Genomic DNA, 19,725 nt, shown 5'->3' with positions numbered 1-19,725 from the left:
TTTTTTTCCAGGTAAAATTCTTATTTGCAAACTCTGCTACGGTCTGAGCTCCGAGGTGATTTGTTTGAGGGGAGATGCAGCTCCCCGAGGAGCAAGAGGGGAAGGGAGCTGCCTCTCAAGTGCCTTGTCCCCGGGGGACGGGGAAAGAGGGTGGTTGCTCCAGGGGSAGATGGAGCGAGTCCCGCCTGCCCCCCTGCCCTGAGGGTGCTGCTCCAAATAAATGCCTGTTCCCCCAGAAAATAATGGCTTTCCCGGGGGGTATAAAGGCACTTTTGGCAGGCGGCGGKGGCTCATTTCTGTGCTTCCCGCCTYGGAGCTCTGCACAATGGCCCGATTTCAGGGCATTTCAAAGGGCTGGGGAATGTCGCACCTTGGGCGTTTTGGCGCTCGGGGTGCTAGACTTGCCTGTCTCCGGTTGCAGGGCCTGTTTGCCTTTCTCCCAGCCCCGCTTTAGGCTCAGCCCTGCGTGTTTCTTTGGAGGTTTGCAGTATTTACACTAGCAGTTCTCAGAAAGTTCAGCTGAAAAGCAGCTTTTCTTCCAGGAAAAAGCCAGGAACCACTAATGTGCGAGCTTTGTGTATAAAGTTGCCTTTCTTTGCTTATAAACAGTGGCGCTGGGATGGATGTGCAGGAGGGCCTGTTTAGATTTTGGCCTGACCCACCTCCTCATTCCAGGGCCATCTTTCCCTTGGAGCAACCCTTTTGTTTCCCTAGGTTTCCCCACCACGCGTGGGGCCAGTTTTAAACCTTTAAAACCTGGCAACCCATGTCAAATAGCCATGTCTTGCTCCAGGCAGCAGCATCTATTTTTTCCCCTGAGTATTATATGCATGAGTTGCTCATTAACTTCCCTTAGGCCTTTCCTTCCTTGACCTCCTGAGGTTTATTGAGGGTAAACGGAAGGAGATTGGAAGTCGCTGCCTGTGTGTGATGTTGGATGGGTCTGGGGTGAGGCTATCTCCGGCTTTGGCAGGGTGTGGAAATGGCACATTCTTTGGTGATGTCCATCTCTATCAAACTGACTTGGGTKCTGCTTGTGTTCCTGGTCTCGGTGCAGGTTCTGACCAGGCAGCAGGAACATGAGCAACATCCAAGACATCCTTCTTGGGCTGATCACAGCCAGATGCATTAYCAGGACCTGCTAACCATGGAGTGTGATCCCTGGGGTCCCAATTCCTAAATCTCACCTGGAGAAGGACATAGGTATGCACATGGTGATGGAAGAGGAGGTGTAAAGACCCAKCTCTGCTTGCTATCCCTTCCCAACTCCCTCTTTGGGCTGTTTTATCCAAGCAGGGTTTTTGTCAGATTTGTGTCAGCTAATTATTTCTGAAGCCCCCTTAATTGGTGCCTCTACTTGATCTACATCAAGTTGGGAAGCTACTTCTGAAGTCACCAGAGGAGAGAAGACRTGGGGCAGGGAGAGACATCCAGTGTGGTCGCTCTGGAAAATGAGCCTGACATGGGGTGCTGGCAGTGCTGCTGGTAGAGCAARGGAAATCCAGCCTGCTTTGAGAGCAGGATTGAACAACAGGAGGTTCCTGGCCAAAACATTGGGCCCAAAGCTTGGTGAGCGCTAGGTCTTGCTTTGTGTGAGACCAAGCACCAGACCAAATGCTTTGCAATCTTTTTGGCTACCAAAAGTGCGTCTCTGTGGCTGTGAAAATCAAAATTCCACTTTTACCTAAAATATCCCTTATGCCTGGCCTGGGAGATGATGTTGGACTAAATTTTGTTTTAAGCAAATAGGGCTTTTTTTTGTTTTTTTTTGGGGGGTAGAGATCCCTGTGGTTCCCCTGCAGCCCAAAAGCACCCAGGCTGCTGCAGATCTGCTGTCCACAAACTTCACATTAAAGGCTCCACATTCAAGTGTGGATGCAAAATAAATTTTGAAGATCCGTCCTTTTTTTTTGTGCATCTTTTCCCAGAGTCTTTTAACCTGCTGCAAGTTTGGAAGTTCTCAAATTCTCACTGCACTGTAACTCTGCACATCAAGCTATGGAGGAAGTAGAAGGGGTTATTAATATGTTTTTTTTTCCCCTGTTTTTTCCAAAGATAGATACAGTTGTGAAGTACTATTGACACATGGAAGTGTTTCTGGGTGCTTGCAACAAATGGCACAGAGCGGCTCGGCTGCTTTGYGATCGTTCTGTGTCATTCCTTGGTTTGAACATCTCTACAAATCCCAGTGTCGTAGCACAACCCGTTGTAAAAATGGATACGTATTTCTTTGGTTTAAAAAGCAGAAGGGGGRAAAAAAAGCCCGCAAACCCAAACACACACACAACCTAGTAAAAGTTTGGTGCGTATGTGAAACAAAGGCATCAGCATTTGCTTGTCAGAGCTAATAAAGTTTGCTTGGATCTTAATTTTTCTGCTTGGTTTCACAAAGTAATTGAAACTTCCTTTTTGCTGCAAGATTTTCACCCCCCCCCCCACACACACACCTTTTTTTCCCTATAAGAACTTGTCTTAAAAGAACATCTTTTGGTCAGTGAGTTCAGGGAATTTTGCGCAGTTTGAGCCTGCCGAGCGAGTGGTCAGTCAAAGCTCCCAGGACAAATGACTTGCGTCTGCAAGTCATTTCTGCGAGCTGAAAAACCCCTAGACCAAATAAACCTTGAACKAGAGGTTTTATGGGAGCTTTTGAGCATGTAAGTGAAGCTTTTGTAATCACAGTGATCTGATACTTTTTTTATTTTTTATTTTTTTAAAGAGCGTTTCTGTAAAGAATAGTAGCTCCACTCAAAGGTGATAAAACCCACAGCTCGTGGACTGTGTTTGCTACCTGGGTAAGAGGCAAACGAGTCCTGCTTGGTAATGCTGAAGTGTCTGTCCAACCTCRGGGACGTTTTTCCAGGTTGTCCTCGAGAGGATTTTTTCGGGTGGCTCCAATACCCTGTCACGTCGTGTCCTACGCCTCCCTGTAACTGCAGCCCGTGGAGTTTGGGAGGTTGGAGAGAGGAGGGGCCGCGTAATGGAAAGCAAACAAACAGCGAAGCCCAAAAAAGCAACATAAAACAGCAACCCCAAACCCGCAAATAGAAAACAGATCTTCCAGGCTGATTAGCTCAATTTTGTTTATTTGAAGTACCAAAAGTTAGCATCATTGCTCTTTCAGGGTGTCTCTCAGTGCGGGCAATATGTTAACCATGTGTTTGCAAATACTCTTGGTTTTAAGAAAAGATTATTTGGGGAAGGGTGGTGGTTTTTATTGCTTAAACTTCAATCTGGAAGGAGCGTGGCCAACYGCACAGAGGAGGTTGCAGCCTGGACATGCAGGTGCTGCTCTTGCAAGGATCGCGCTCTGCAAAACTCTGGTTTCACGGAGCGTTTTCATTGGGAGGTTTAAAGAGTATTGAGTGTTTCTTGTAACTGCTAAGACTTGTTACTGTTAACTTTTTTTTCCACCACTTTACTTGGAGGTGAGTTTAAGAATAATGACGCACTTGCGAGCTTTAAGATTGAGTGGAGGCCTGAAGGGAGTTGTGATAAGGTCGTCTCACTTTTGGTTTTAAGGATGTTTTGGACTGGAAGATGCTCCTTGCCTTCCAGTAATGAGTCAGTAAGGTAGCTATAAGATATTTTAGCTGTAAGTTTTTTGAGATTTGGGCAAAACCCTGGCATACTCTGAGAATTATAGCTTCAACCTACTGACTGCTGGCCCTTAGTAAGTCAGTTTAGTTTAAATGCCTTGGTTGTGCTGAATCTTTTTGCGCAATATTTGCATTTTAAGAAGGTTTTCCTGAGAAAAGCAGCAGTTCCTCACCATTGTTGCCTTTCCTGCTGATGCCACCTCTTTGTGCAGTGCTGTCGGAGGGGGGTGAAGCCTCCCCCAACCCAGCTCTCGAGTTCTCTTTGCTCAGGCATGTGTTTATCTTTAAGCAAAGGCTTGGGTAAACCTCCAAAATAAATGAACGCCGTTAATTCAGCTCAGCCTTCCTTTGGAGGAGGCTTTCTGGAGTGCCACAAACGCTACAAATACGGAAGCAACCCCACTTTGGCATGAAGTTTCCCTATCTCCTAAATCAGCATCGCGCAGTGGTTCCTCCAAGTGAATCCTTATCCCCCTTCCCACCAGGCTCGTGCTCCTCATTCACATCCGACGTCCTGATGAACACCCAAGGGGTGAGACGAGCCCGGGAGCGTCGCAGCGCCGGGGCCCAGYGCGGCTCCGGTGGGAATGAGGGGTCAGGAGCCGGAGGCACCGTGGGGTCACAGCCCTCCATGCCGGAGCCGCCTTCCCGGCCGCTTCCACAGCCCCCGCCTGGCGCATGAAGGAATGCGGTAACAGGATTTAAAGGCAACATACAGAACTAACAGGGATTAAGGCTAATTGTTTGCCCCCATTCCGCAAGGAACGGCAGGATGTGGCTATGAGGGAAACGGCTCCTTTTTTTTTTTCCTTTTTTTTTGTATTTTTCCCAAAAGTAAAATCCAACATTTATGTGCACTGCACAGGCTTGGGTGTTCCCCTATGAAAAATGAAAAATAGTGAGTTGGAAGAGATTTTAAAAAAAGTTATTTTGAGTTCCTCCTTAAAGGCTTCAAGCCCTTTGGAGCGAGTGCTTCTGCAGCTAGTGGGGAGCTTTCTGTAAGCTAATGGTTCTCACCGTGTCTGTGCTCTGCTCTTGCCGGCATTGCAAAACTGCCACTTTATGCAGTGAAGTGATGTCCCTCCGCTGGCAAGTGCTCTGTGTCAGCTTGGTTAATAGTCACCGGAGCCCTTTTGCAGGAGGACTCTCTGTGCCGCTGGTTTTGCTGTGGGAAGTCGTGGTGATGGCCCTTGCCTTCTCTAGATGCTCATACTGGTGACTTGCAGAAAGAGCACAGCTTGTTCTTGGCTTAAGTAAGGGGGATTTGGGGAGCAGGGGACCTTGGAGTTCATTCCTGGTGAGCTGGAGTGTTATGAAACCTTGATTAGAGCTAAACGTGCARCAAGTGTGACTTGAGGGAGGTGGGCTAGAGCGTCAGCTGGTTTTATCCCTGTGGTTTTTGGAGGACTTGTTCCTGCTTGGAAGTTCAGCATGAGCCAGAGGGAAGGACAGAGGGACAAGGTGCTTTGGTGCACAAGGAGATGCAGGAGCCTGGCAGGATCATCCTCCCGGCTGATGAAGACCTGGTGGGGAGGGGACAGGGCACAGGACGTAGCTCTCAAGGATCAGATTTGAATGCAGGATGAAAACAGATCTCTTCCCCATCAGGATTGAGAAGAAAATTGCACCCAGTTATTCCCAATTAAACGCCGACCTTGGCCACTATTTGGGCCAAGCTCCCACCTCTGAAAAAGGGCAGATGGAGACGTGCATGGGCTGAGCTGTGCCCCATTCCCGGGAGCATTTGCAGGATGGCCTGGGGGAGGGACCATCCCCTCCCTCACTGCTGATGGGGGACAAGCTTGAGTGCCCCTTTCCCGCAGAAATCCCGCTTCCAACCCGACAGCCCAATTAGCGGCCCRGTTTTAATCCTTCCCATGCTGGGAGAGGGCAATTAGGGAGTTGCGGTTAGATAGTCCCTGCTTGCCTTGGCTCTCCTTGATGCCCGCGTGCCGGGCTCCAGACGTGGCATTACAGAAGCCCCTAGCTCCTAGAAATCACGGAGTTACCTCTGGGCACRGAGTTTTCCATGCTTTTCCCTTCTCCCCTAACAGGGAAAGGGGGAATCAGGGCAATCATGGGCTGTGCAGAGCAGCTGCCCTCAGAGCCAGGTCTGCAGCGAGCCCTTCCTCATCCTCCGTGGGCGAGAGGAGCCCCACTGAAGGCCAGGGGAAGGATGGAGAACGTCGCCCTGCTGCTCTGCAGATATTTAATATTTGTACGTTATCCTTCAATAACGTTGTTTGTAATCTACAATTCCCTTTAATTTTATTTTGGGTTGAAAACAGGAAATTGCGGCTGAGTTGGATGAGCTTTGTTGCTTATTTAAGGAATTAAAAACATCTTTTTTGTTGTTTGTTTTTGCTTGGGTCGTAGCTGCCAATTTAAATGATGATGTTATTATTTTTATTCTTGTCAGTGCGTTTTAACACATGGAAATTTTATCCCCTATTTCATGAGATGCCTGTTTGGCCACTTTGCTCTTGCGAGTGGGAAAACTTCCGTGTGTTCAAGCATGCTGGCAGCATCCAAACGGTAGCCAGAAAAACGTATTGGAAGGTGTTTATCACGCGGGCATCAAATTTATATGGTTGTGCAGCCCTTTGCCAGGGGACATCTTCATTGGAAAGAGTGGCTCCGTAAAGCCACGATCACAGAGTAAAGTAGGGATGACATTAAAAAAAATTCTTTTAAATTCTTTATAAAAAAAAAAAATTGGTGGTTTTTTTTTTTTTTTTTTAAATTCTCCTTTTTTTAATGAAGTTTTGACCACCAGGCAGCCCTCTGCACGAAGGCCATAAGGCTGCAGGATCACGAACCGTGGCTGAGGCCAGGAACGCTGTGACTTGCCAGCCACTGACTAGTCCTCTGGCACGGTAGGTGCCAGGTACCACTGTGCAGTCCTGAGCCTACCTGCATCTGCACTGGAATCAATTATGTGTATTTAAAATATATATATGTATTGGGGATGTTTGTTCCTGTTTTCCTTGCTTGAAAGTGGTGCTTCTCCGAGCAGGCAAGGTCCAAGGAACAGTGTGGAAGGAAGGTCGGAGGGTAAAAAATATTGTAGTTCCTATGATTGCATTTGCAGCAAAATTCATTTTGGTTAAAGCCTTTTTTTTTTTTTCTTTTTTCCCCAAATTTCCTAAAGATTTATGGAAAAAACCCAAATCTATGGTGTTTTTTTTTAATGAGGAATTTGAGGGAAAAAGTGGGAAGCCCCACAAGGAAAGTAACTGTGGCTCAGCCAGATCTTCTCCCTTTATTATTCTTTCTGCTTGAGGCCTTAGTAATTCTGAGTATTTGCTATTCCCAGTGGATTTTTTTTCTTTAATTACGTGATATTATACCCAATGTTCTTTTGGGTTATTGTTATAAAATCCCCTAGACAAGTGCCATTTCTTTTGCATTGTGAAGTACAATCACCGTCTGTAAGTATTTCTAATGGATTTTTATCTTTTCAATTTTATTTTTGTCTCTGCATGTGCTCAGAACTATTGACTCGAAGTGTCTGGCTTCGAATGGGTTTGGGTGCTGATGGAGGATGGCATGGGGCCTTCTGCCTCCCTCCAGCATCCTGGAGATGGGTCTCTGGGTGCTTGGAGTTGTCCTTCTGCTCAGAAGGGAAATAAGAGAAGGAGGRAAAAAAACAGAGGGGAAAAATAAGATAATTTTCAGCAAAAGTTGTCTGTTCTGTAACGCTTGGGCCAAGTATGCAGAGACACGCACTGCAAAAGCTGTTGCAAGCCTGGGGAGTTTAGCGGTGATGAAAAGGATTTGTGATTCCTAAGCTCTCGCTCGATGCATAGAGGGATTTTCTTGGGTTTGCTTTTTAGTAAGTTAATAAATAAATAAATGCTTGGTTTTCATTGAAGGTCCCTGACCTAGCTAGAGCCAAGGAGAATCCTCTGGATAACCAGATGTGTTTTACTGTCTGGGTTTGCAGCACGTGTAGTAAGYTTAATTATGGAGTATTTCTTTTTTCTTTTTTCTCCTTAGCTTTATTTGTTGTATTCGGATCTTTGCACGGTTTCTCCCTCTCTTGATGTTGGTGCAAATGTGTTATCTTGGTCTGCCTGGCTTGTGCTCTGTGTGCCACTAGTGGAGCCAATATCCCATGTGCCTGAATGAAGGAAGGAGAGCTCCCCTGCAGCAAAGTTTTCCAGGGGGTAAAACCTCATGGTATTCAGGCTACCTTATTGGAGAGGAAGTTGTTGCCTCATGCCTTGATTTGGATGATGCATCTGAACCCATCTTGCACTAAAATGTGGCTGAGTTTTGTGTTTTCCTTCAGCTTAGGGGCTGCCCACAGTGGAGGCTGGCATTGGGGAAGAGTCCGGTGGGAAGGTGCCTTGGTTAACCGGTGATGTTCCTGGCTGTGTGCACTGTTTCGGAGCAGCAGGCTGAGCTGGAAACGTGTCACAAGGTTCAGCTGGTCTCCCCCGTCACCAGGGCTGTCCCCAAACCGCTTGTGGTGACCTCGGTGGTGCCCAGATGTGGTCATGCACGGATGTGTCTCTTGGTGGGTCTGTGTCATCAGGCTAGAAGACAAGCCCTGTGGTTGTACTTTGGACTGGAATGAGTGGAAGGCAATGCTGTCTCTTTGTCCTAAGTTGCTCTTTCCAGAGGGAAAAGAAAAAGAATTAAGGTTTCTAATGTGTATTTGGCTTAATGTGCACACATGGATATAAATCTCTCTTGTTCTCTTCGGTCCCCGACTCTCCTGGCAGTAAATTTATGAACCCAAAGCTGTCAGCAAAGCAAAATGGAAAAATAAAAGCCAGACAGACTTTGGTTGTGTAYGATATTTTAAGTAACTGTAGGTGCTCACTATGGAAATAATTAGGATTATTTGTTGTGTGGAAGGGAGGAATGCCGCGGAGGTATTGTGTGCTCTGCAGCTCCCCGGCCTGCAAGATGGATTAGCAGCTGAGTTAACAGATGCAGTAAAGCTTGACTGAAAATAGTTCACTGTTGTTAAGCGTAGGTGAAAGGGCTTTGGTTTGGGTATCAAAGAGTGTATTTGACTGCTTGACAGGTTTGCAAAAAATGGCTTCAATATTATAAACTTTCTCCGCGAGCCTGGGGAATTTTTCTGTGCCATTAGAGTAATGGGCTAACAAAATCCCAAAACACGCAGTGATTAATAACCTAAGTGGAAGTACAGGGGGAAACAAGTGGCTTTAATATTAATAAGGCAAATAAACCATTTATATAAGATGGAAATGGAAAACGATCTGAACTTTGTGTCGGGTTGCAAAAAAACGCGGAGGGAGGAAGTTGTGCAAGGAAGAACTTAGCCCTGGAAATGTGCAGATGGTGCTGGAAGCCAGGATCCAGGCTGGAATGTGCTTGGTGCTCGGGGGCACCTAGGGAGATGTGGCTGCTGATGTCCCAACTGGGATCAAGTCRCTTTTTCCTGCAGTGTGAGAGGGCACGGCACAGCTGGCTTGCAAAAGGAAAACTTGGATAAGAGATGGCAAAGAATGACTTGCATTTTCTGCTTGTTGTGGGCAAAAGGGGCATTTGAGCAGTGTACTTGCAGGAGGAGCTTGGAGAAGGCAGCAGGTCACTTTGGGTATGGGTATCCCAGGAGGCAGTCTGGCCTTCCCAGTGCGCTTTTTGAGGAGCTGAGCCTGCTCAGCTCATCTTGTAGCAAAGAGAAGACACTGCCAAAGAGCAGATACAGTTCTGCAGTATCTCAGGTACCATCAGAGGTGGCCGGGTTGGGTGGACAGTTGAGTTGAGTTGGTCACAAGCTCGTGYTCCTCTTGGTGCTCCCGTTGCCTCGTTAGCGTGGGCAGGGGCCGCGCTCAGGGGGATGCCGGGGGGTTCTTGCCGTCTTTGTTGGGGGTTTTCGCAAAGCCTCAGTAGCCCGTCAATTATAGATGATGGGTGGAAGCCTAATATTCTGTGATAATTAGAACGCAAGTCTAGTGTGAAATTGGATTAGAGTTCAGCGTTACAGCCCGGGATTCCTTTTGTAGTTGATTTAGAGGAAGTCATAAAGCTCTTTTAAAGATGACACAAGGTGATGGGGTTAAAGGAAAGGGTTAGAGCGTTTGAGTCTGAAATGATGTGCTGCTCCTGGAGCAACGTTTGTCTCCACGTGCTTCAATGGCCCTACTTGCTGCTGGCTACCTTCTTGTATTGGGGAAAAAAGGCCAACAGAAACATCTCAAACCTACTTTTGGGCTGCTAACTGATTTGCAGTGAGGGGCTAGACTGGGTGCAATGGTGTGTTAATGAATAGCAAACCAGCTATCCTCCAGTTAACCTCTTCCTGAGAGCTTAGCCAGTTTTGCGGCTTGATATACTTGAAGTATGAACCTGGCCAAGTCAATAAGGATCTGTCTGGGATGGCATGTGAGGCTGGAAGTTCAGAAACAGCATTTCAAAAARTCTTGGAAGTTGTTTGGTGAAGGGAGCTGCTGTTTAAGATAATGGAGCCCCTGAAGTTGCACTGCACACTTACTCATTTGATGAAACATGTTTTCCAGCACGTTGCAAAACAGGTACTTGATGTGGAAAAAACTGAACTGTGTGTTCCTGGAGTCTATTAAATGTGAGATTTCTGTAGTGCTTTAAACCCTAAGTTTGCAAGGTTACTTTTCCGAGTACTTCATTAAATGTGCAAATGGTAACATCGTGTCCCGCTGCGTTTCTGTATTTGCATCCCCACCTCTCTTTCAAAGACGTGTACTGTTAACTAGCCAAGGAGCAAGCTTCCTTTCTAACTTGGTTCGACATCTCTTTCTATGTATTGAAAGGTAGCATAAAATAGAAAGTCCTGCTGTGACAGCACATGGGAGAGATGTGCTGCGGGTCCGTACCGAGCTGCAGCTATGGTGCGCATATGCAGTAGACACTTCAAGTAGTTCTTTAAGCTCTTTTTGCCGTGCAGTTCCTGAAGTGATGATTGCAAACCCTGCCAAACAATTCAATAAAAAGGCATGACTTGAAAGGAGGCTGTGGCAGAGTTATGTTTTGCTGTGCTCACATGGTGATAAATTATGAAAGCTGCCGAGTCTTTAACACTCAGCGGTGGATGAAGAGTTGCCTTTGTATGGGCAGAGTTTGATGAGTTTGAACTTGGGGAAGTAATTATTGCCGAATGTGTCCTTGACAGTGAGCACGCACCATGAGTGTGTATATATGTGTGAGTGTATATAACACACTTATWCATTAGATATCTGCTTAAGCGGACCTAAATACTGGGGTTACTAACTCCTTTTACTTGCGAGAATTCACTGCTAGTAGGAGAAAATAATCTAGATCAACCATCTTTAGTCTTATCTCTAGCTTAGGTTTTCTTTTTTCCAGTGTAAATAACCAGTCCATGCTTGTGTGGACCACAGGCCGTGATTGCTTTCCACATTCCATCCTTTTCAGTCCTCTCTGTGCCAGTTTTAGCACTGTTGTGTTCCCACTATTACAGAATGGGCCTCGGTTCTGTAACTGTTCTCTGTTGGTACTTCCTAAGTAGTGACAGAAAACAACACAGAAAATCAGCTCATGTTCCTAAAAYGTCTCCTCTTTAACCCAGGATAATACAGGGGAGGATGCATTGCACCAGTGCTCAGTAGCAGGAGCTTGTAGGCTCCAGACAGAGCTAATTCTTGGTCAGGAGCCAAGACCACATAGTGCTGACATGACTGAGAAATATCTTCCATAATTAGATTGCTTGGTCATTCATTTCTGGATGTCTGAGTTGCATTTTGGAGCACAATTTCTTAATGGCCAACCAGATAATAAATCAGGCGTGTGCAGATCCTGTCAATAGGGTTTGCCATGCGTGGCTTTGCATGTTTGCACCGGTGAAGCACTGTGCAAGTCAGAGACTAAGCGGGTACAAGAAATGCATTTTTGCTTTGTAACGTTAGGTCTTGACCCAATGCCACTGTTCCTTAATAAATAAATAGCAGCACTTGTTGGAAATTACTACTTTAAGGATTGTAAGGTATCTGTGGACTACCTCAAAAGTGTTTGCAAAATATGACRAGGAAAAGAAATCCCATTATCAGTAGGTCTGAGTTTGCCAAGCAGGGTAGTTGTCTATCCTTCCAACACAAAGAACTAGAGGTATGTAAATTAAAACCACCAAAGGAAGGAATGTGCATTGAAAAAGGCTAGTGAAATTACAAAGTGCATCTCAAGTAAAACATTTCCAACATGTTTCCTCTTCCCTGCAAAACAAGGAATTAGAAAGAACTATTTCAAGTGTTTTGAAATTAAATGACTTTGACAACTCAAAACTAGCTGTTGCTGTAGCTGTAATTATCACTTTGCTGCTGTTTATTTGCTTGCCATTGTGTCAAAGAGCCTTAGCCCTGCACCCGCATCGGAGGCAAGAGATTCAAAGTGAAATAAAGCAGCTTCTCCTGGGAACTTGCTTTTTGTGAAGCACCAGCATTAGCTGCCCCTTGCTAGAAAGGCAGGTTTATTAGGAATGTCCAGGCTTACTGCTCCATATTGTGTCTCTGTTGATCTGTCACATTGTGGCTCTGTTGGCCTCCTAATTGTTCTCTGTGCAGTTGTTGAATTATTAGCTGAAGCTGGCCGGGATGGTGCAATATTGGCTCGAGATGGGGTGTGTGTGTGTCTGTGTATAGATATATAGGTAGATACTTAGCTCAGCCCGACTGTGCAATCGTGATGGGTTGCACAGCGCTTTGGGCAATACCATATTTGCAAGCTGCTGTTGTGTGCACACCACGGAGAGGAATTTGGGGAGCAGGATCTGAAACCCATCTGTGTCTTTCCCAGCTTTCGTGACCCATCAGACCAAGTGCTGCTGCAGCTGCAGGTCAGGGTTGCTTGGCTGCACTCCTAAGTCCCGGCTTAGCTCCGTGTTGGGACTGCTCCTTCCTGTAGGAGAGAAATAACTAAGGAGAAAGCGAGACTTTCTGCCTTTGCWGAAAGCTGTCTTGGAAAAGCGTTGCTTCCTGTAGCATCTCTGAGCTTTTCATAACTCGAGAGTGGCAGACGGGGCTTGTGCAATAAATTAGTGGTGGTAGAGTTAGCTGTTGGTCAAAGTTGTTTTAATATGGCAAGGAACACAAGCATTCTCTGGAGCACAAAGGAGAACTGATTTAGGAGAAGAGGTCCCCAGCAGTGCTATATATATATATATATATATATATTGGTATATGTATTTTAATTTATAATATATATATTTAAAGGATGCTTAAGCATCTGAGAGATACTCGCGTGTTTACGCTAGCAAGTTGTGCAAAGCGGCATGCAGCTTTGATAGCTGGGGCAGATTATGGTTGAGGAAATCAGATAGCTGCGCAGGGCAGACGGAGCAGGGAGCTCACGTTTGTCATGGGCACGTTTGGTTTGCACGGCACAGAGTTGGCTGCTAAGCCCTGTGAGGCTTTAGCAGGTAAGGTAGCTCCTCAGCGTGAGGATGAGTCAGTYTGCAGAGGTTCAGAGCGGGCTGCTCCATCCTTTGCAGTTCTCAGTGCGGGTCTTTACGATCCCCTATGGTATTTGGGGGTTATTGCTGGCTTCCAGGGTGTGAGCAGGTAGGAAGGAGCCTTCGCTTCTCCATCTGCTTCTCCCAGCTGAAGATTATGGTTTGGCAACGGGGTTTGTGAAATGGGAGGGAGCGTGGCAGCTTTACGTGTAGGCTGTGTCATTTAAAATACCATCTGACATGGAAGTTCGAGTTTCCCATCATAACTGGTTGTTTTGATCGCGTCTTCGGTGTTGACAAAGATTTGCACAATTTACCTAAGTTTGGACCACTTTGGTTTCAGCCCATCTGCGTCCAATGTCGCTGCGTTACGTGGTGTGTTGGATAAACGAGTCGCAGATCACGACGCCCACCAGCCCCGCGAGGAGCATTTCACTGAAGACACTAAAAGAAGACGCTTTCATCCTGTGCAGCAACAGGATGTTTAAAAAGCAAGTTATRTAGGGCCAGATTCTGCGCCCAGATTCTCTGGAAATGCTGCAGCAACTYGCCTGGAGCGTAATTGAGAGCAGAATTTGGGCAACAGCTGATGTTCAAAGCACTGAACTCACTGTCGCTTGGGAAAACATCTGGCTGTGGTAGTCCCTGAAGTTCAGCAGACCTCTCAAACTGCTTCCCTGATAGAAACAATGTTTTAGGTATTAAAAATAATCAGTGCCGGTAATTTTGAAATGTTGCTGGCTGGTTTTCCCTCCAAAAGCACGTGAGGTCCAGAAGGGTTGTGCCTTGCTTTGCAAACTATATTGCAGGCAGGTACTGATAGCTCTTTATGGCTGAATTGCTGAGAGCAAACACAAGAAGCTCTTAAACTTTTAAAATGAAGTTTAGGTACACACTGCAGCACCTAAATTCCTCTGACCGAGCAGACTTTAGCCTTGTGACTTCTGTGAGAGTTATCCTTCAGGGTGAAGGAGAAAAATCTGTCTGGATTCTCCAAAAGTAAACACCCGTTTTCACCCAGGATAATGACAGAAAACTGCAAAATAAGGGGCTGGGAAATGTAAAGCCTTTATATGAGCARTTGCATAAAATTTTAATACTGAGGATAACTGTGATTCTGCAAAAAGTCTTTTCTGGTGGTAATTGGAAGAGCAGGTGAAGAAGGATTTATCTGTGCAAAAAACATTGTGATTGATGTTGTGTCATGTGTTAACTGAACAAATTGAAAGCAATTAAAGTACTTACAAAAACTTCATAAAAGATTCTCTAATATACAGGTCACTTTGCTGATTCTCAGATTATGCTGAGCAAGATAAATGTCCGTTCACTCAATTTCTTAACCTAGTAAATAGGAGGACACTTCTTAGTGTTCTTGCAGATAGATCAAGTCATGGCATTTTTAGGTGCACTATAATGATGCTCTGTAGAATTGCTTGATATGCAAGGGGCTAATCCAGTGTCCTCGGGGAAAGAAAATCTGGGTCAAGATTGTGCTGCTGGGGCCTCGAATCCGTGYGCCTCGCAGTGTGACCCCTCTGCTGTTGGAATGAGGAATTCTTTTAACTTGCGCTATTTTCTTTCCTTTTCAGGCGACCACTTGAAAGTCTGCTCCCAAGGCTACACGTGCTGCTCTCAAGAAATGGAAGAGAAGTACAGTCAGCAGAGCAAACACGACTTCAGAAATGCTGTCGCAGAGCTCAGTAATCACTTACAAACGATGTTTAGTTCCCGATACAAGAAGTTTGATGGTAAGTGCAGCGACCTTGAACTTGCTCTCTTGTAGATAAAACACAAGTAATTCCCGCATTGTTGCTTTGTACACAGTTGGTTTAGCTTTGCCTGCCCCCTTTGCTGGGGAGTTTTTATGACTCATGGCTTGTGGTGGTAAGGGTAGAAAGCAGCTAGTTCTGCAAACTAGTGTGAGAGAAATTTGCTGATTATGGCTGTTTGTTTCTCTGAGAGACAGATATTTCTTTCTGGTTAATCTTTTGAAAACCCATTTTTCTGTTAATGTAGGTTGCAGTTGGTTTTGTTTGTGGATCCCTGCAGCGCGTGTAATTGTAACGTGCACTTCTTGCAGCCTTGATCCATAAAAATGCTGATCGTTCCCAGCGTGTTAGGAACTAACCGGATTTGTATCCATCTCACTYAGCCTGCAGGGCTGGGTAGAGCAGTAAATAAATACGGAACTCTTGGGTGCAGAGCACTAGCGTGCCAGTGTGGTGCAGGGGCAGAAGCAAAATGAACAAAGTCTTGACTTCCCATCACTTTAGTGATGCTAATTAGGGACTGACCAGAACCTCCTGAAGTCTTCACTAGTCTCCTACTAGCTTTGTCCCTATAGGGCARGCTCAACTCATGCCCATGCTCCCACCATACCCTTTGGAGGCAGATCAAGCCATCGTTGTCCATCCCGTGGCCAGTGCCATCGTTTCTTAGGAGCATGGGTCCCTTCCTCTTGTGAGCAGGTCAGGGTGATATCCAGGCACGCAGTGCAGCAAGGACCCAATGTCTAAGCTTGGTCTCTTAGATCAGCTCTGAGTCCAGGCAGCTCCCACGGGTCTCTGCAGGCTCCTGCATGTCACGGTCGCTGCAGGTTGCTCCTTGTCACTGCTGTCCCTGCTCCTGTGCATCCTGCAGTGACTGCATGCCTTGATGGCCCTGGTATAGGATGGGATGAACAAGGCGTCAGGCTCTTGCCTGCCTTGTCCTTGGCAGCTGGTGGGGTGGCACCCAGCTGCATGATGAGGTATCTGATGAGACAGATGGACTCTCATGGTCAAGACTCTTGTTCTGCTCATACATTGTCATCATTATTTGGGCTTGGAGGGCGATTTCACTTCACAGTTCTCTATGCTTCTGTTTCTCCCTTTGTTTTGTCATTGGTCCAATGCAGTTTTCTACTAAAAAACGAAAGTCTGTGTCTTAAGTCTCCCAGGCAGCTCCTGTACGCTGCTGCAACAGGTAGCAGCCCTTTTTCTGAACAGATCAGCACTTGGGTGAGTGAAAAAGTCCCTAAGTATGAAATTACAGTGAGTCAAAGTGAAATTACCCAATCRTCTTGATAGCATCTAAATCTACCAGCTAAATATTTCCTTCTTCACCTCTGTTGTCTCTACCTGCTGGTTCACCAAAGGGGTGATAGAGAAAGAACCGAAGTGTCTAGACTTGCAAGCTTAATAAATGCCGCGCAAGACACTTAATGAAATCCAGCCTGTAGATAAGCCCTTTCAAAGAGACCAGAGGAGCAGCATCTGCTTCACCTTAAATGAACGAAGAGGCTTTCAGAGCCGTTGCAGTGCAAACAAGAAGCAGGCAGAGTTTGCTGTGTTGCCACCGCTGACGTGGCGCGGACGTAGCGCTAGGTGTGTCTGCTCGTGCCTGCCATGGGAGATGGCTGCAGGGCTGCATGACGGCACGGGATATTAAGCCGAGTTGGATGCTGCTCAAAGCACAAGGGTTTATCGTGGATAACCTTGGATAGGGAGCCTTGTAACAGCCCTTTTGTTTCTGCCGTGCGCTTCCTTCCACCCTGTGCCGGGCTCAGTGCTTGGCTCTTGTCATCGTGAGTTTGGGACTCCTTGAGTGAATGGTAGGTCTGGGAAGGGATGCTGTGATCCTGTTCCTGGAAGGTGGATTTGCTGTGCCCAGCCTCTCCCTGGAGGAAGTTTCTCTACCCCTTATGAAGTTAATGACGGAGAATTAGCAACCTCCTTAGCTYGTCCCAGATCCTCATGGCCTCATCTTTGAGCATTTCCTAATATCAGCTCTTCCTTGCTGCAGACAAAGCTGATTTAGGAGTTTTTAATCTTACCTGGAGTGAAAGTAGAGGTGAACTGATTACTCTCCTATGTTGCTTACCTGGCGGAAGACTTTTAACCATGACGGGCTCCTTTCTTCTGGTCTAGTCACCCCTAAAGATACCCAGTTTGCAGGGACAATGAGYGCTGTAGTTGGCGGTCAAGGAGGGCCTTCTGTGGGTCTGTAGGTGCTCTGGTGCTCACCAAAGGGACTTGGGGTGAGTCGGCTCTGCCATGGACTTTCAGAGGGGACAAGGTTGCATCCCCAAGTCCCTCCTGTTCCTGCTTGTCACCCCCTTTTTGCTTTATACTCTGCAACACTTTTGGCAGYCGACTTAGAGTGCTGTGCCCTAGACTACCAGGGAGGGTTTATTTGTGTGCTTGTTTATTATTTAAATAAACAAGCTCTCTACTAGTGGCCAGTCCGTGGTGTGTTATTTCTGCCCTGCCATTCTGCTGCTCAGTCGTCTGACCGGTTGTGTTGTGGTTTGCCTGGCATGTCTGATCTCTCCTTGTCAAATACAACTCTTACAGCTTGCCATTTATTTATTTTCCKGGCTTGCTGACCATAGTAGGTGCCAGTCTCGCCTGTGCTTTGCAGGCTTTACTAATGTCCCTTCTATACCTGCAAGTCTTTAATGMTAGCGTTGGATAGAATGGTATCCTGGTAGGACCAATGAGAGATGCTATTTTGAGATGTCTTGCCAGTTTGAAACCCTCTGGTGAATGTGTTTTGGGTGTAACTGTGCATTTGGTGCACTCAAAACATTATTTCAGCCCAAAGAAGTTGAAAAAAATGGAAAAAGAAAGGCAAGCCCATGAATGTGACTGAAGGTGCCTTGGCAGTGGCTTTGGTGTGGTTTGCCCARCCTGGGGAGGGGGATGATCAAGGTCCATGTATTTGTTCAGACATTCCCTTCCAGAGCTCCAACTTTTCATGGGCCCTTGCTCCTGTTTTAACGTTTGGAGACCTTWAAGGCCGCCTCATTATTGCTTTCTAGTGGCAAAGTCCATTCAAATGTAAATAAAGCTGACAGAAAACGATCCATGCATCTCCCTCTCTCTARTGAGGAATCATCTAGGCTACAAGGGGTGTAGATGGACTGATGGGGGTGTAACGAGTGATGGTAGAGATCTAAGTTTGCTTAACTAAGCTAGTCTCTCAGCAAGTGGAACAAATGATCTCCTTGTGGAGTAACACAGCCCTGTGCTTTGGGAATGATGCTATGGAAAGCAGCTCTCRCTGCAAGACGCAAGCCGTGTCCTCCAGCCCCTTGGAAGTATCTGCTGCCAGTCGTCTTGCTGCTAATCTGTTGGCCTTGACATTCAGGTCYGAGAAGAGAGGCAAAACCCGAAGCGGCTCTGTTATGTGCTTGACCTTTRCAACAGTTGCCGCTGCAAAATGACAGTAGAAGTGGCGGCGTGTCCTTTGGATGGGGCTGGGAAGCCTCGTGCCTGCACCAGCTGTTGCCCGAGCGCCGGGTGCTGTCAGAACCATTGCCAGAATCGCTCTGAACTGACACCAAAGCCGCCTGCTTCAGAAACGGATTATCTCCTCTTAATCAGGAGTGCGGAACGAGCTGTTGATTATCCCCCTTCAAATGGRTGACCAGAAGGAATTTCGGCTCCCAATACGTAATAATTTTGTACCATTGAATCCGTTTGCTCGTGTGCAGCTTGCAGAAGACAGAACCTTTTAGTCTCATCTCCTGTCTAGCTATTTGCTTACACTGCAGCTCTAAATGCTCCTTGGGTCTCTTCTGTTGTAACTAAAACCACTTCCCCCATCCCAGTGTAGCAGTAAGGTAGATATTTTCAACAGCGAGGGTAATACTTTTAAATAAAAAATAAACTTTTGTAGTTGTATCCTCCATTGTTCAGCATTTTTAAGGTGAAGGTTTTCTGTTTTTCTGAAATGCAGGGTCTCAGGTGCATGCTTTTGGGCTTCAATGAGAAATTAGTGGGTGAGATTCTTTGGCTATATGTGCAGCTCTCTACCTAGAGGATTATGGCCTCAAAACTACTTTGCCTTGTCTCATCTCTCCCAGCTATTTACCCTCCCTTTCCCTCCCTCTTCCGGGGTTAATAACATTAATGGTGACATTAAGAGTGCATAAATGTCCAGTCCTAGCTTTAGATCTGCACTTTCATTTGTCTTCTGCTTTCAGGCTGAAGTTTTCCATGCTCTCATGTGTGCTAAAAGAGAAATAGTTTAGGAAAAAGGACATTAATGCCAGAAGAAAAATTTCTGAGCTCTTTCGAGGAATTGGAATAGAGGCAAGAAACAGTAGAAACTCTTTAAGGTGCTTCTGCTGTTCTGTTGCTTCTGAGATAAGATGCTGCTTTTTTAACTGAAGACATCTCCCAGTTTTCTCAAAAGCTGGAACTACTCTGCCAGGCCTGTGTTGGGAAGACGTGACCCTGTGGGGTAATTGAACAGTGTGGTTCAGAGAGGACAGTTCCCAAAGGTCCCAGGAGTGGAGGGACCRCTAAAGGATGCGGCATTGCCAAAGCCGTAGGCAATGTCAACACTAGGGCATCTCCACAGTGTGGTGGCCACCTGGAAACAGCTCCCAGCAGCTCCCATAATCGGCCAGCACTGCSCATGCCCAGAGTGCAGCAGACCACAGCAGTCCATAAAAGAGACGGTTGTTTCCTTTTGGTTGCATTTAACAAGCACTTTTATTATCGCCTTTAAACCAAGTCTTGTCCCCATTCCCTACACGCYGTGGATCCAGGAAGACCTGCAAGCTTCTCCATGGTGTCTGGGAGCAAGGTGCAGAGCGAGGTGAAATGTGGGGTTTGGCTCACGCAATGGCTGAGTGATGAAGAGGGTTTGCATGAGCCCAAGGCAGCATCTGGAAAGCTGCTAAATGTTGTGAACCTCCTTTCTGACCTCCTCCTCCCY

At 46.4% G+C, this 19,725-nt stretch overlaps 1 protein-coding gene across 1 annotated transcript in view; it reads left to right on the top strand.

The window, feature by feature from the left end:
* GPC4 (glypican 4) overlaps positions 1–19,725 on the top strand; it is a gene marked incomplete at its 5' end in the record, with an annotated part of 63,721 nt that overhangs the window by 11,831 nt on the left and 32,165 nt on the right. The window contains one exon of the mRNA XM_026039008.1: positions 14,607–14,765. Coding sequence (XP_025894793.1) covers positions 14,607–14,765 — 159 coding nt within the window. The remainder of the gene's footprint in view (positions 1–14,606; positions 14,766–19,725) is intronic.

The sequence above is a fragment of the Nothoprocta perdicaria genome, unplaced genomic scaffold (genome assembly GCF_003342845.1).
Source record: "Nothoprocta perdicaria isolate Ctin4 unplaced genomic scaffold, notPer1 scaffold_22, whole genome shotgun sequence".
Classification (NCBI taxonomy): domain Eukaryota; kingdom Metazoa; phylum Chordata; class Aves; order Tinamiformes; family Tinamidae; genus Nothoprocta; species Nothoprocta perdicaria.
Note: the sequence above shows the minus strand (reverse complement) of the source record. Positions and strands in the feature narration are given on the sequence as shown.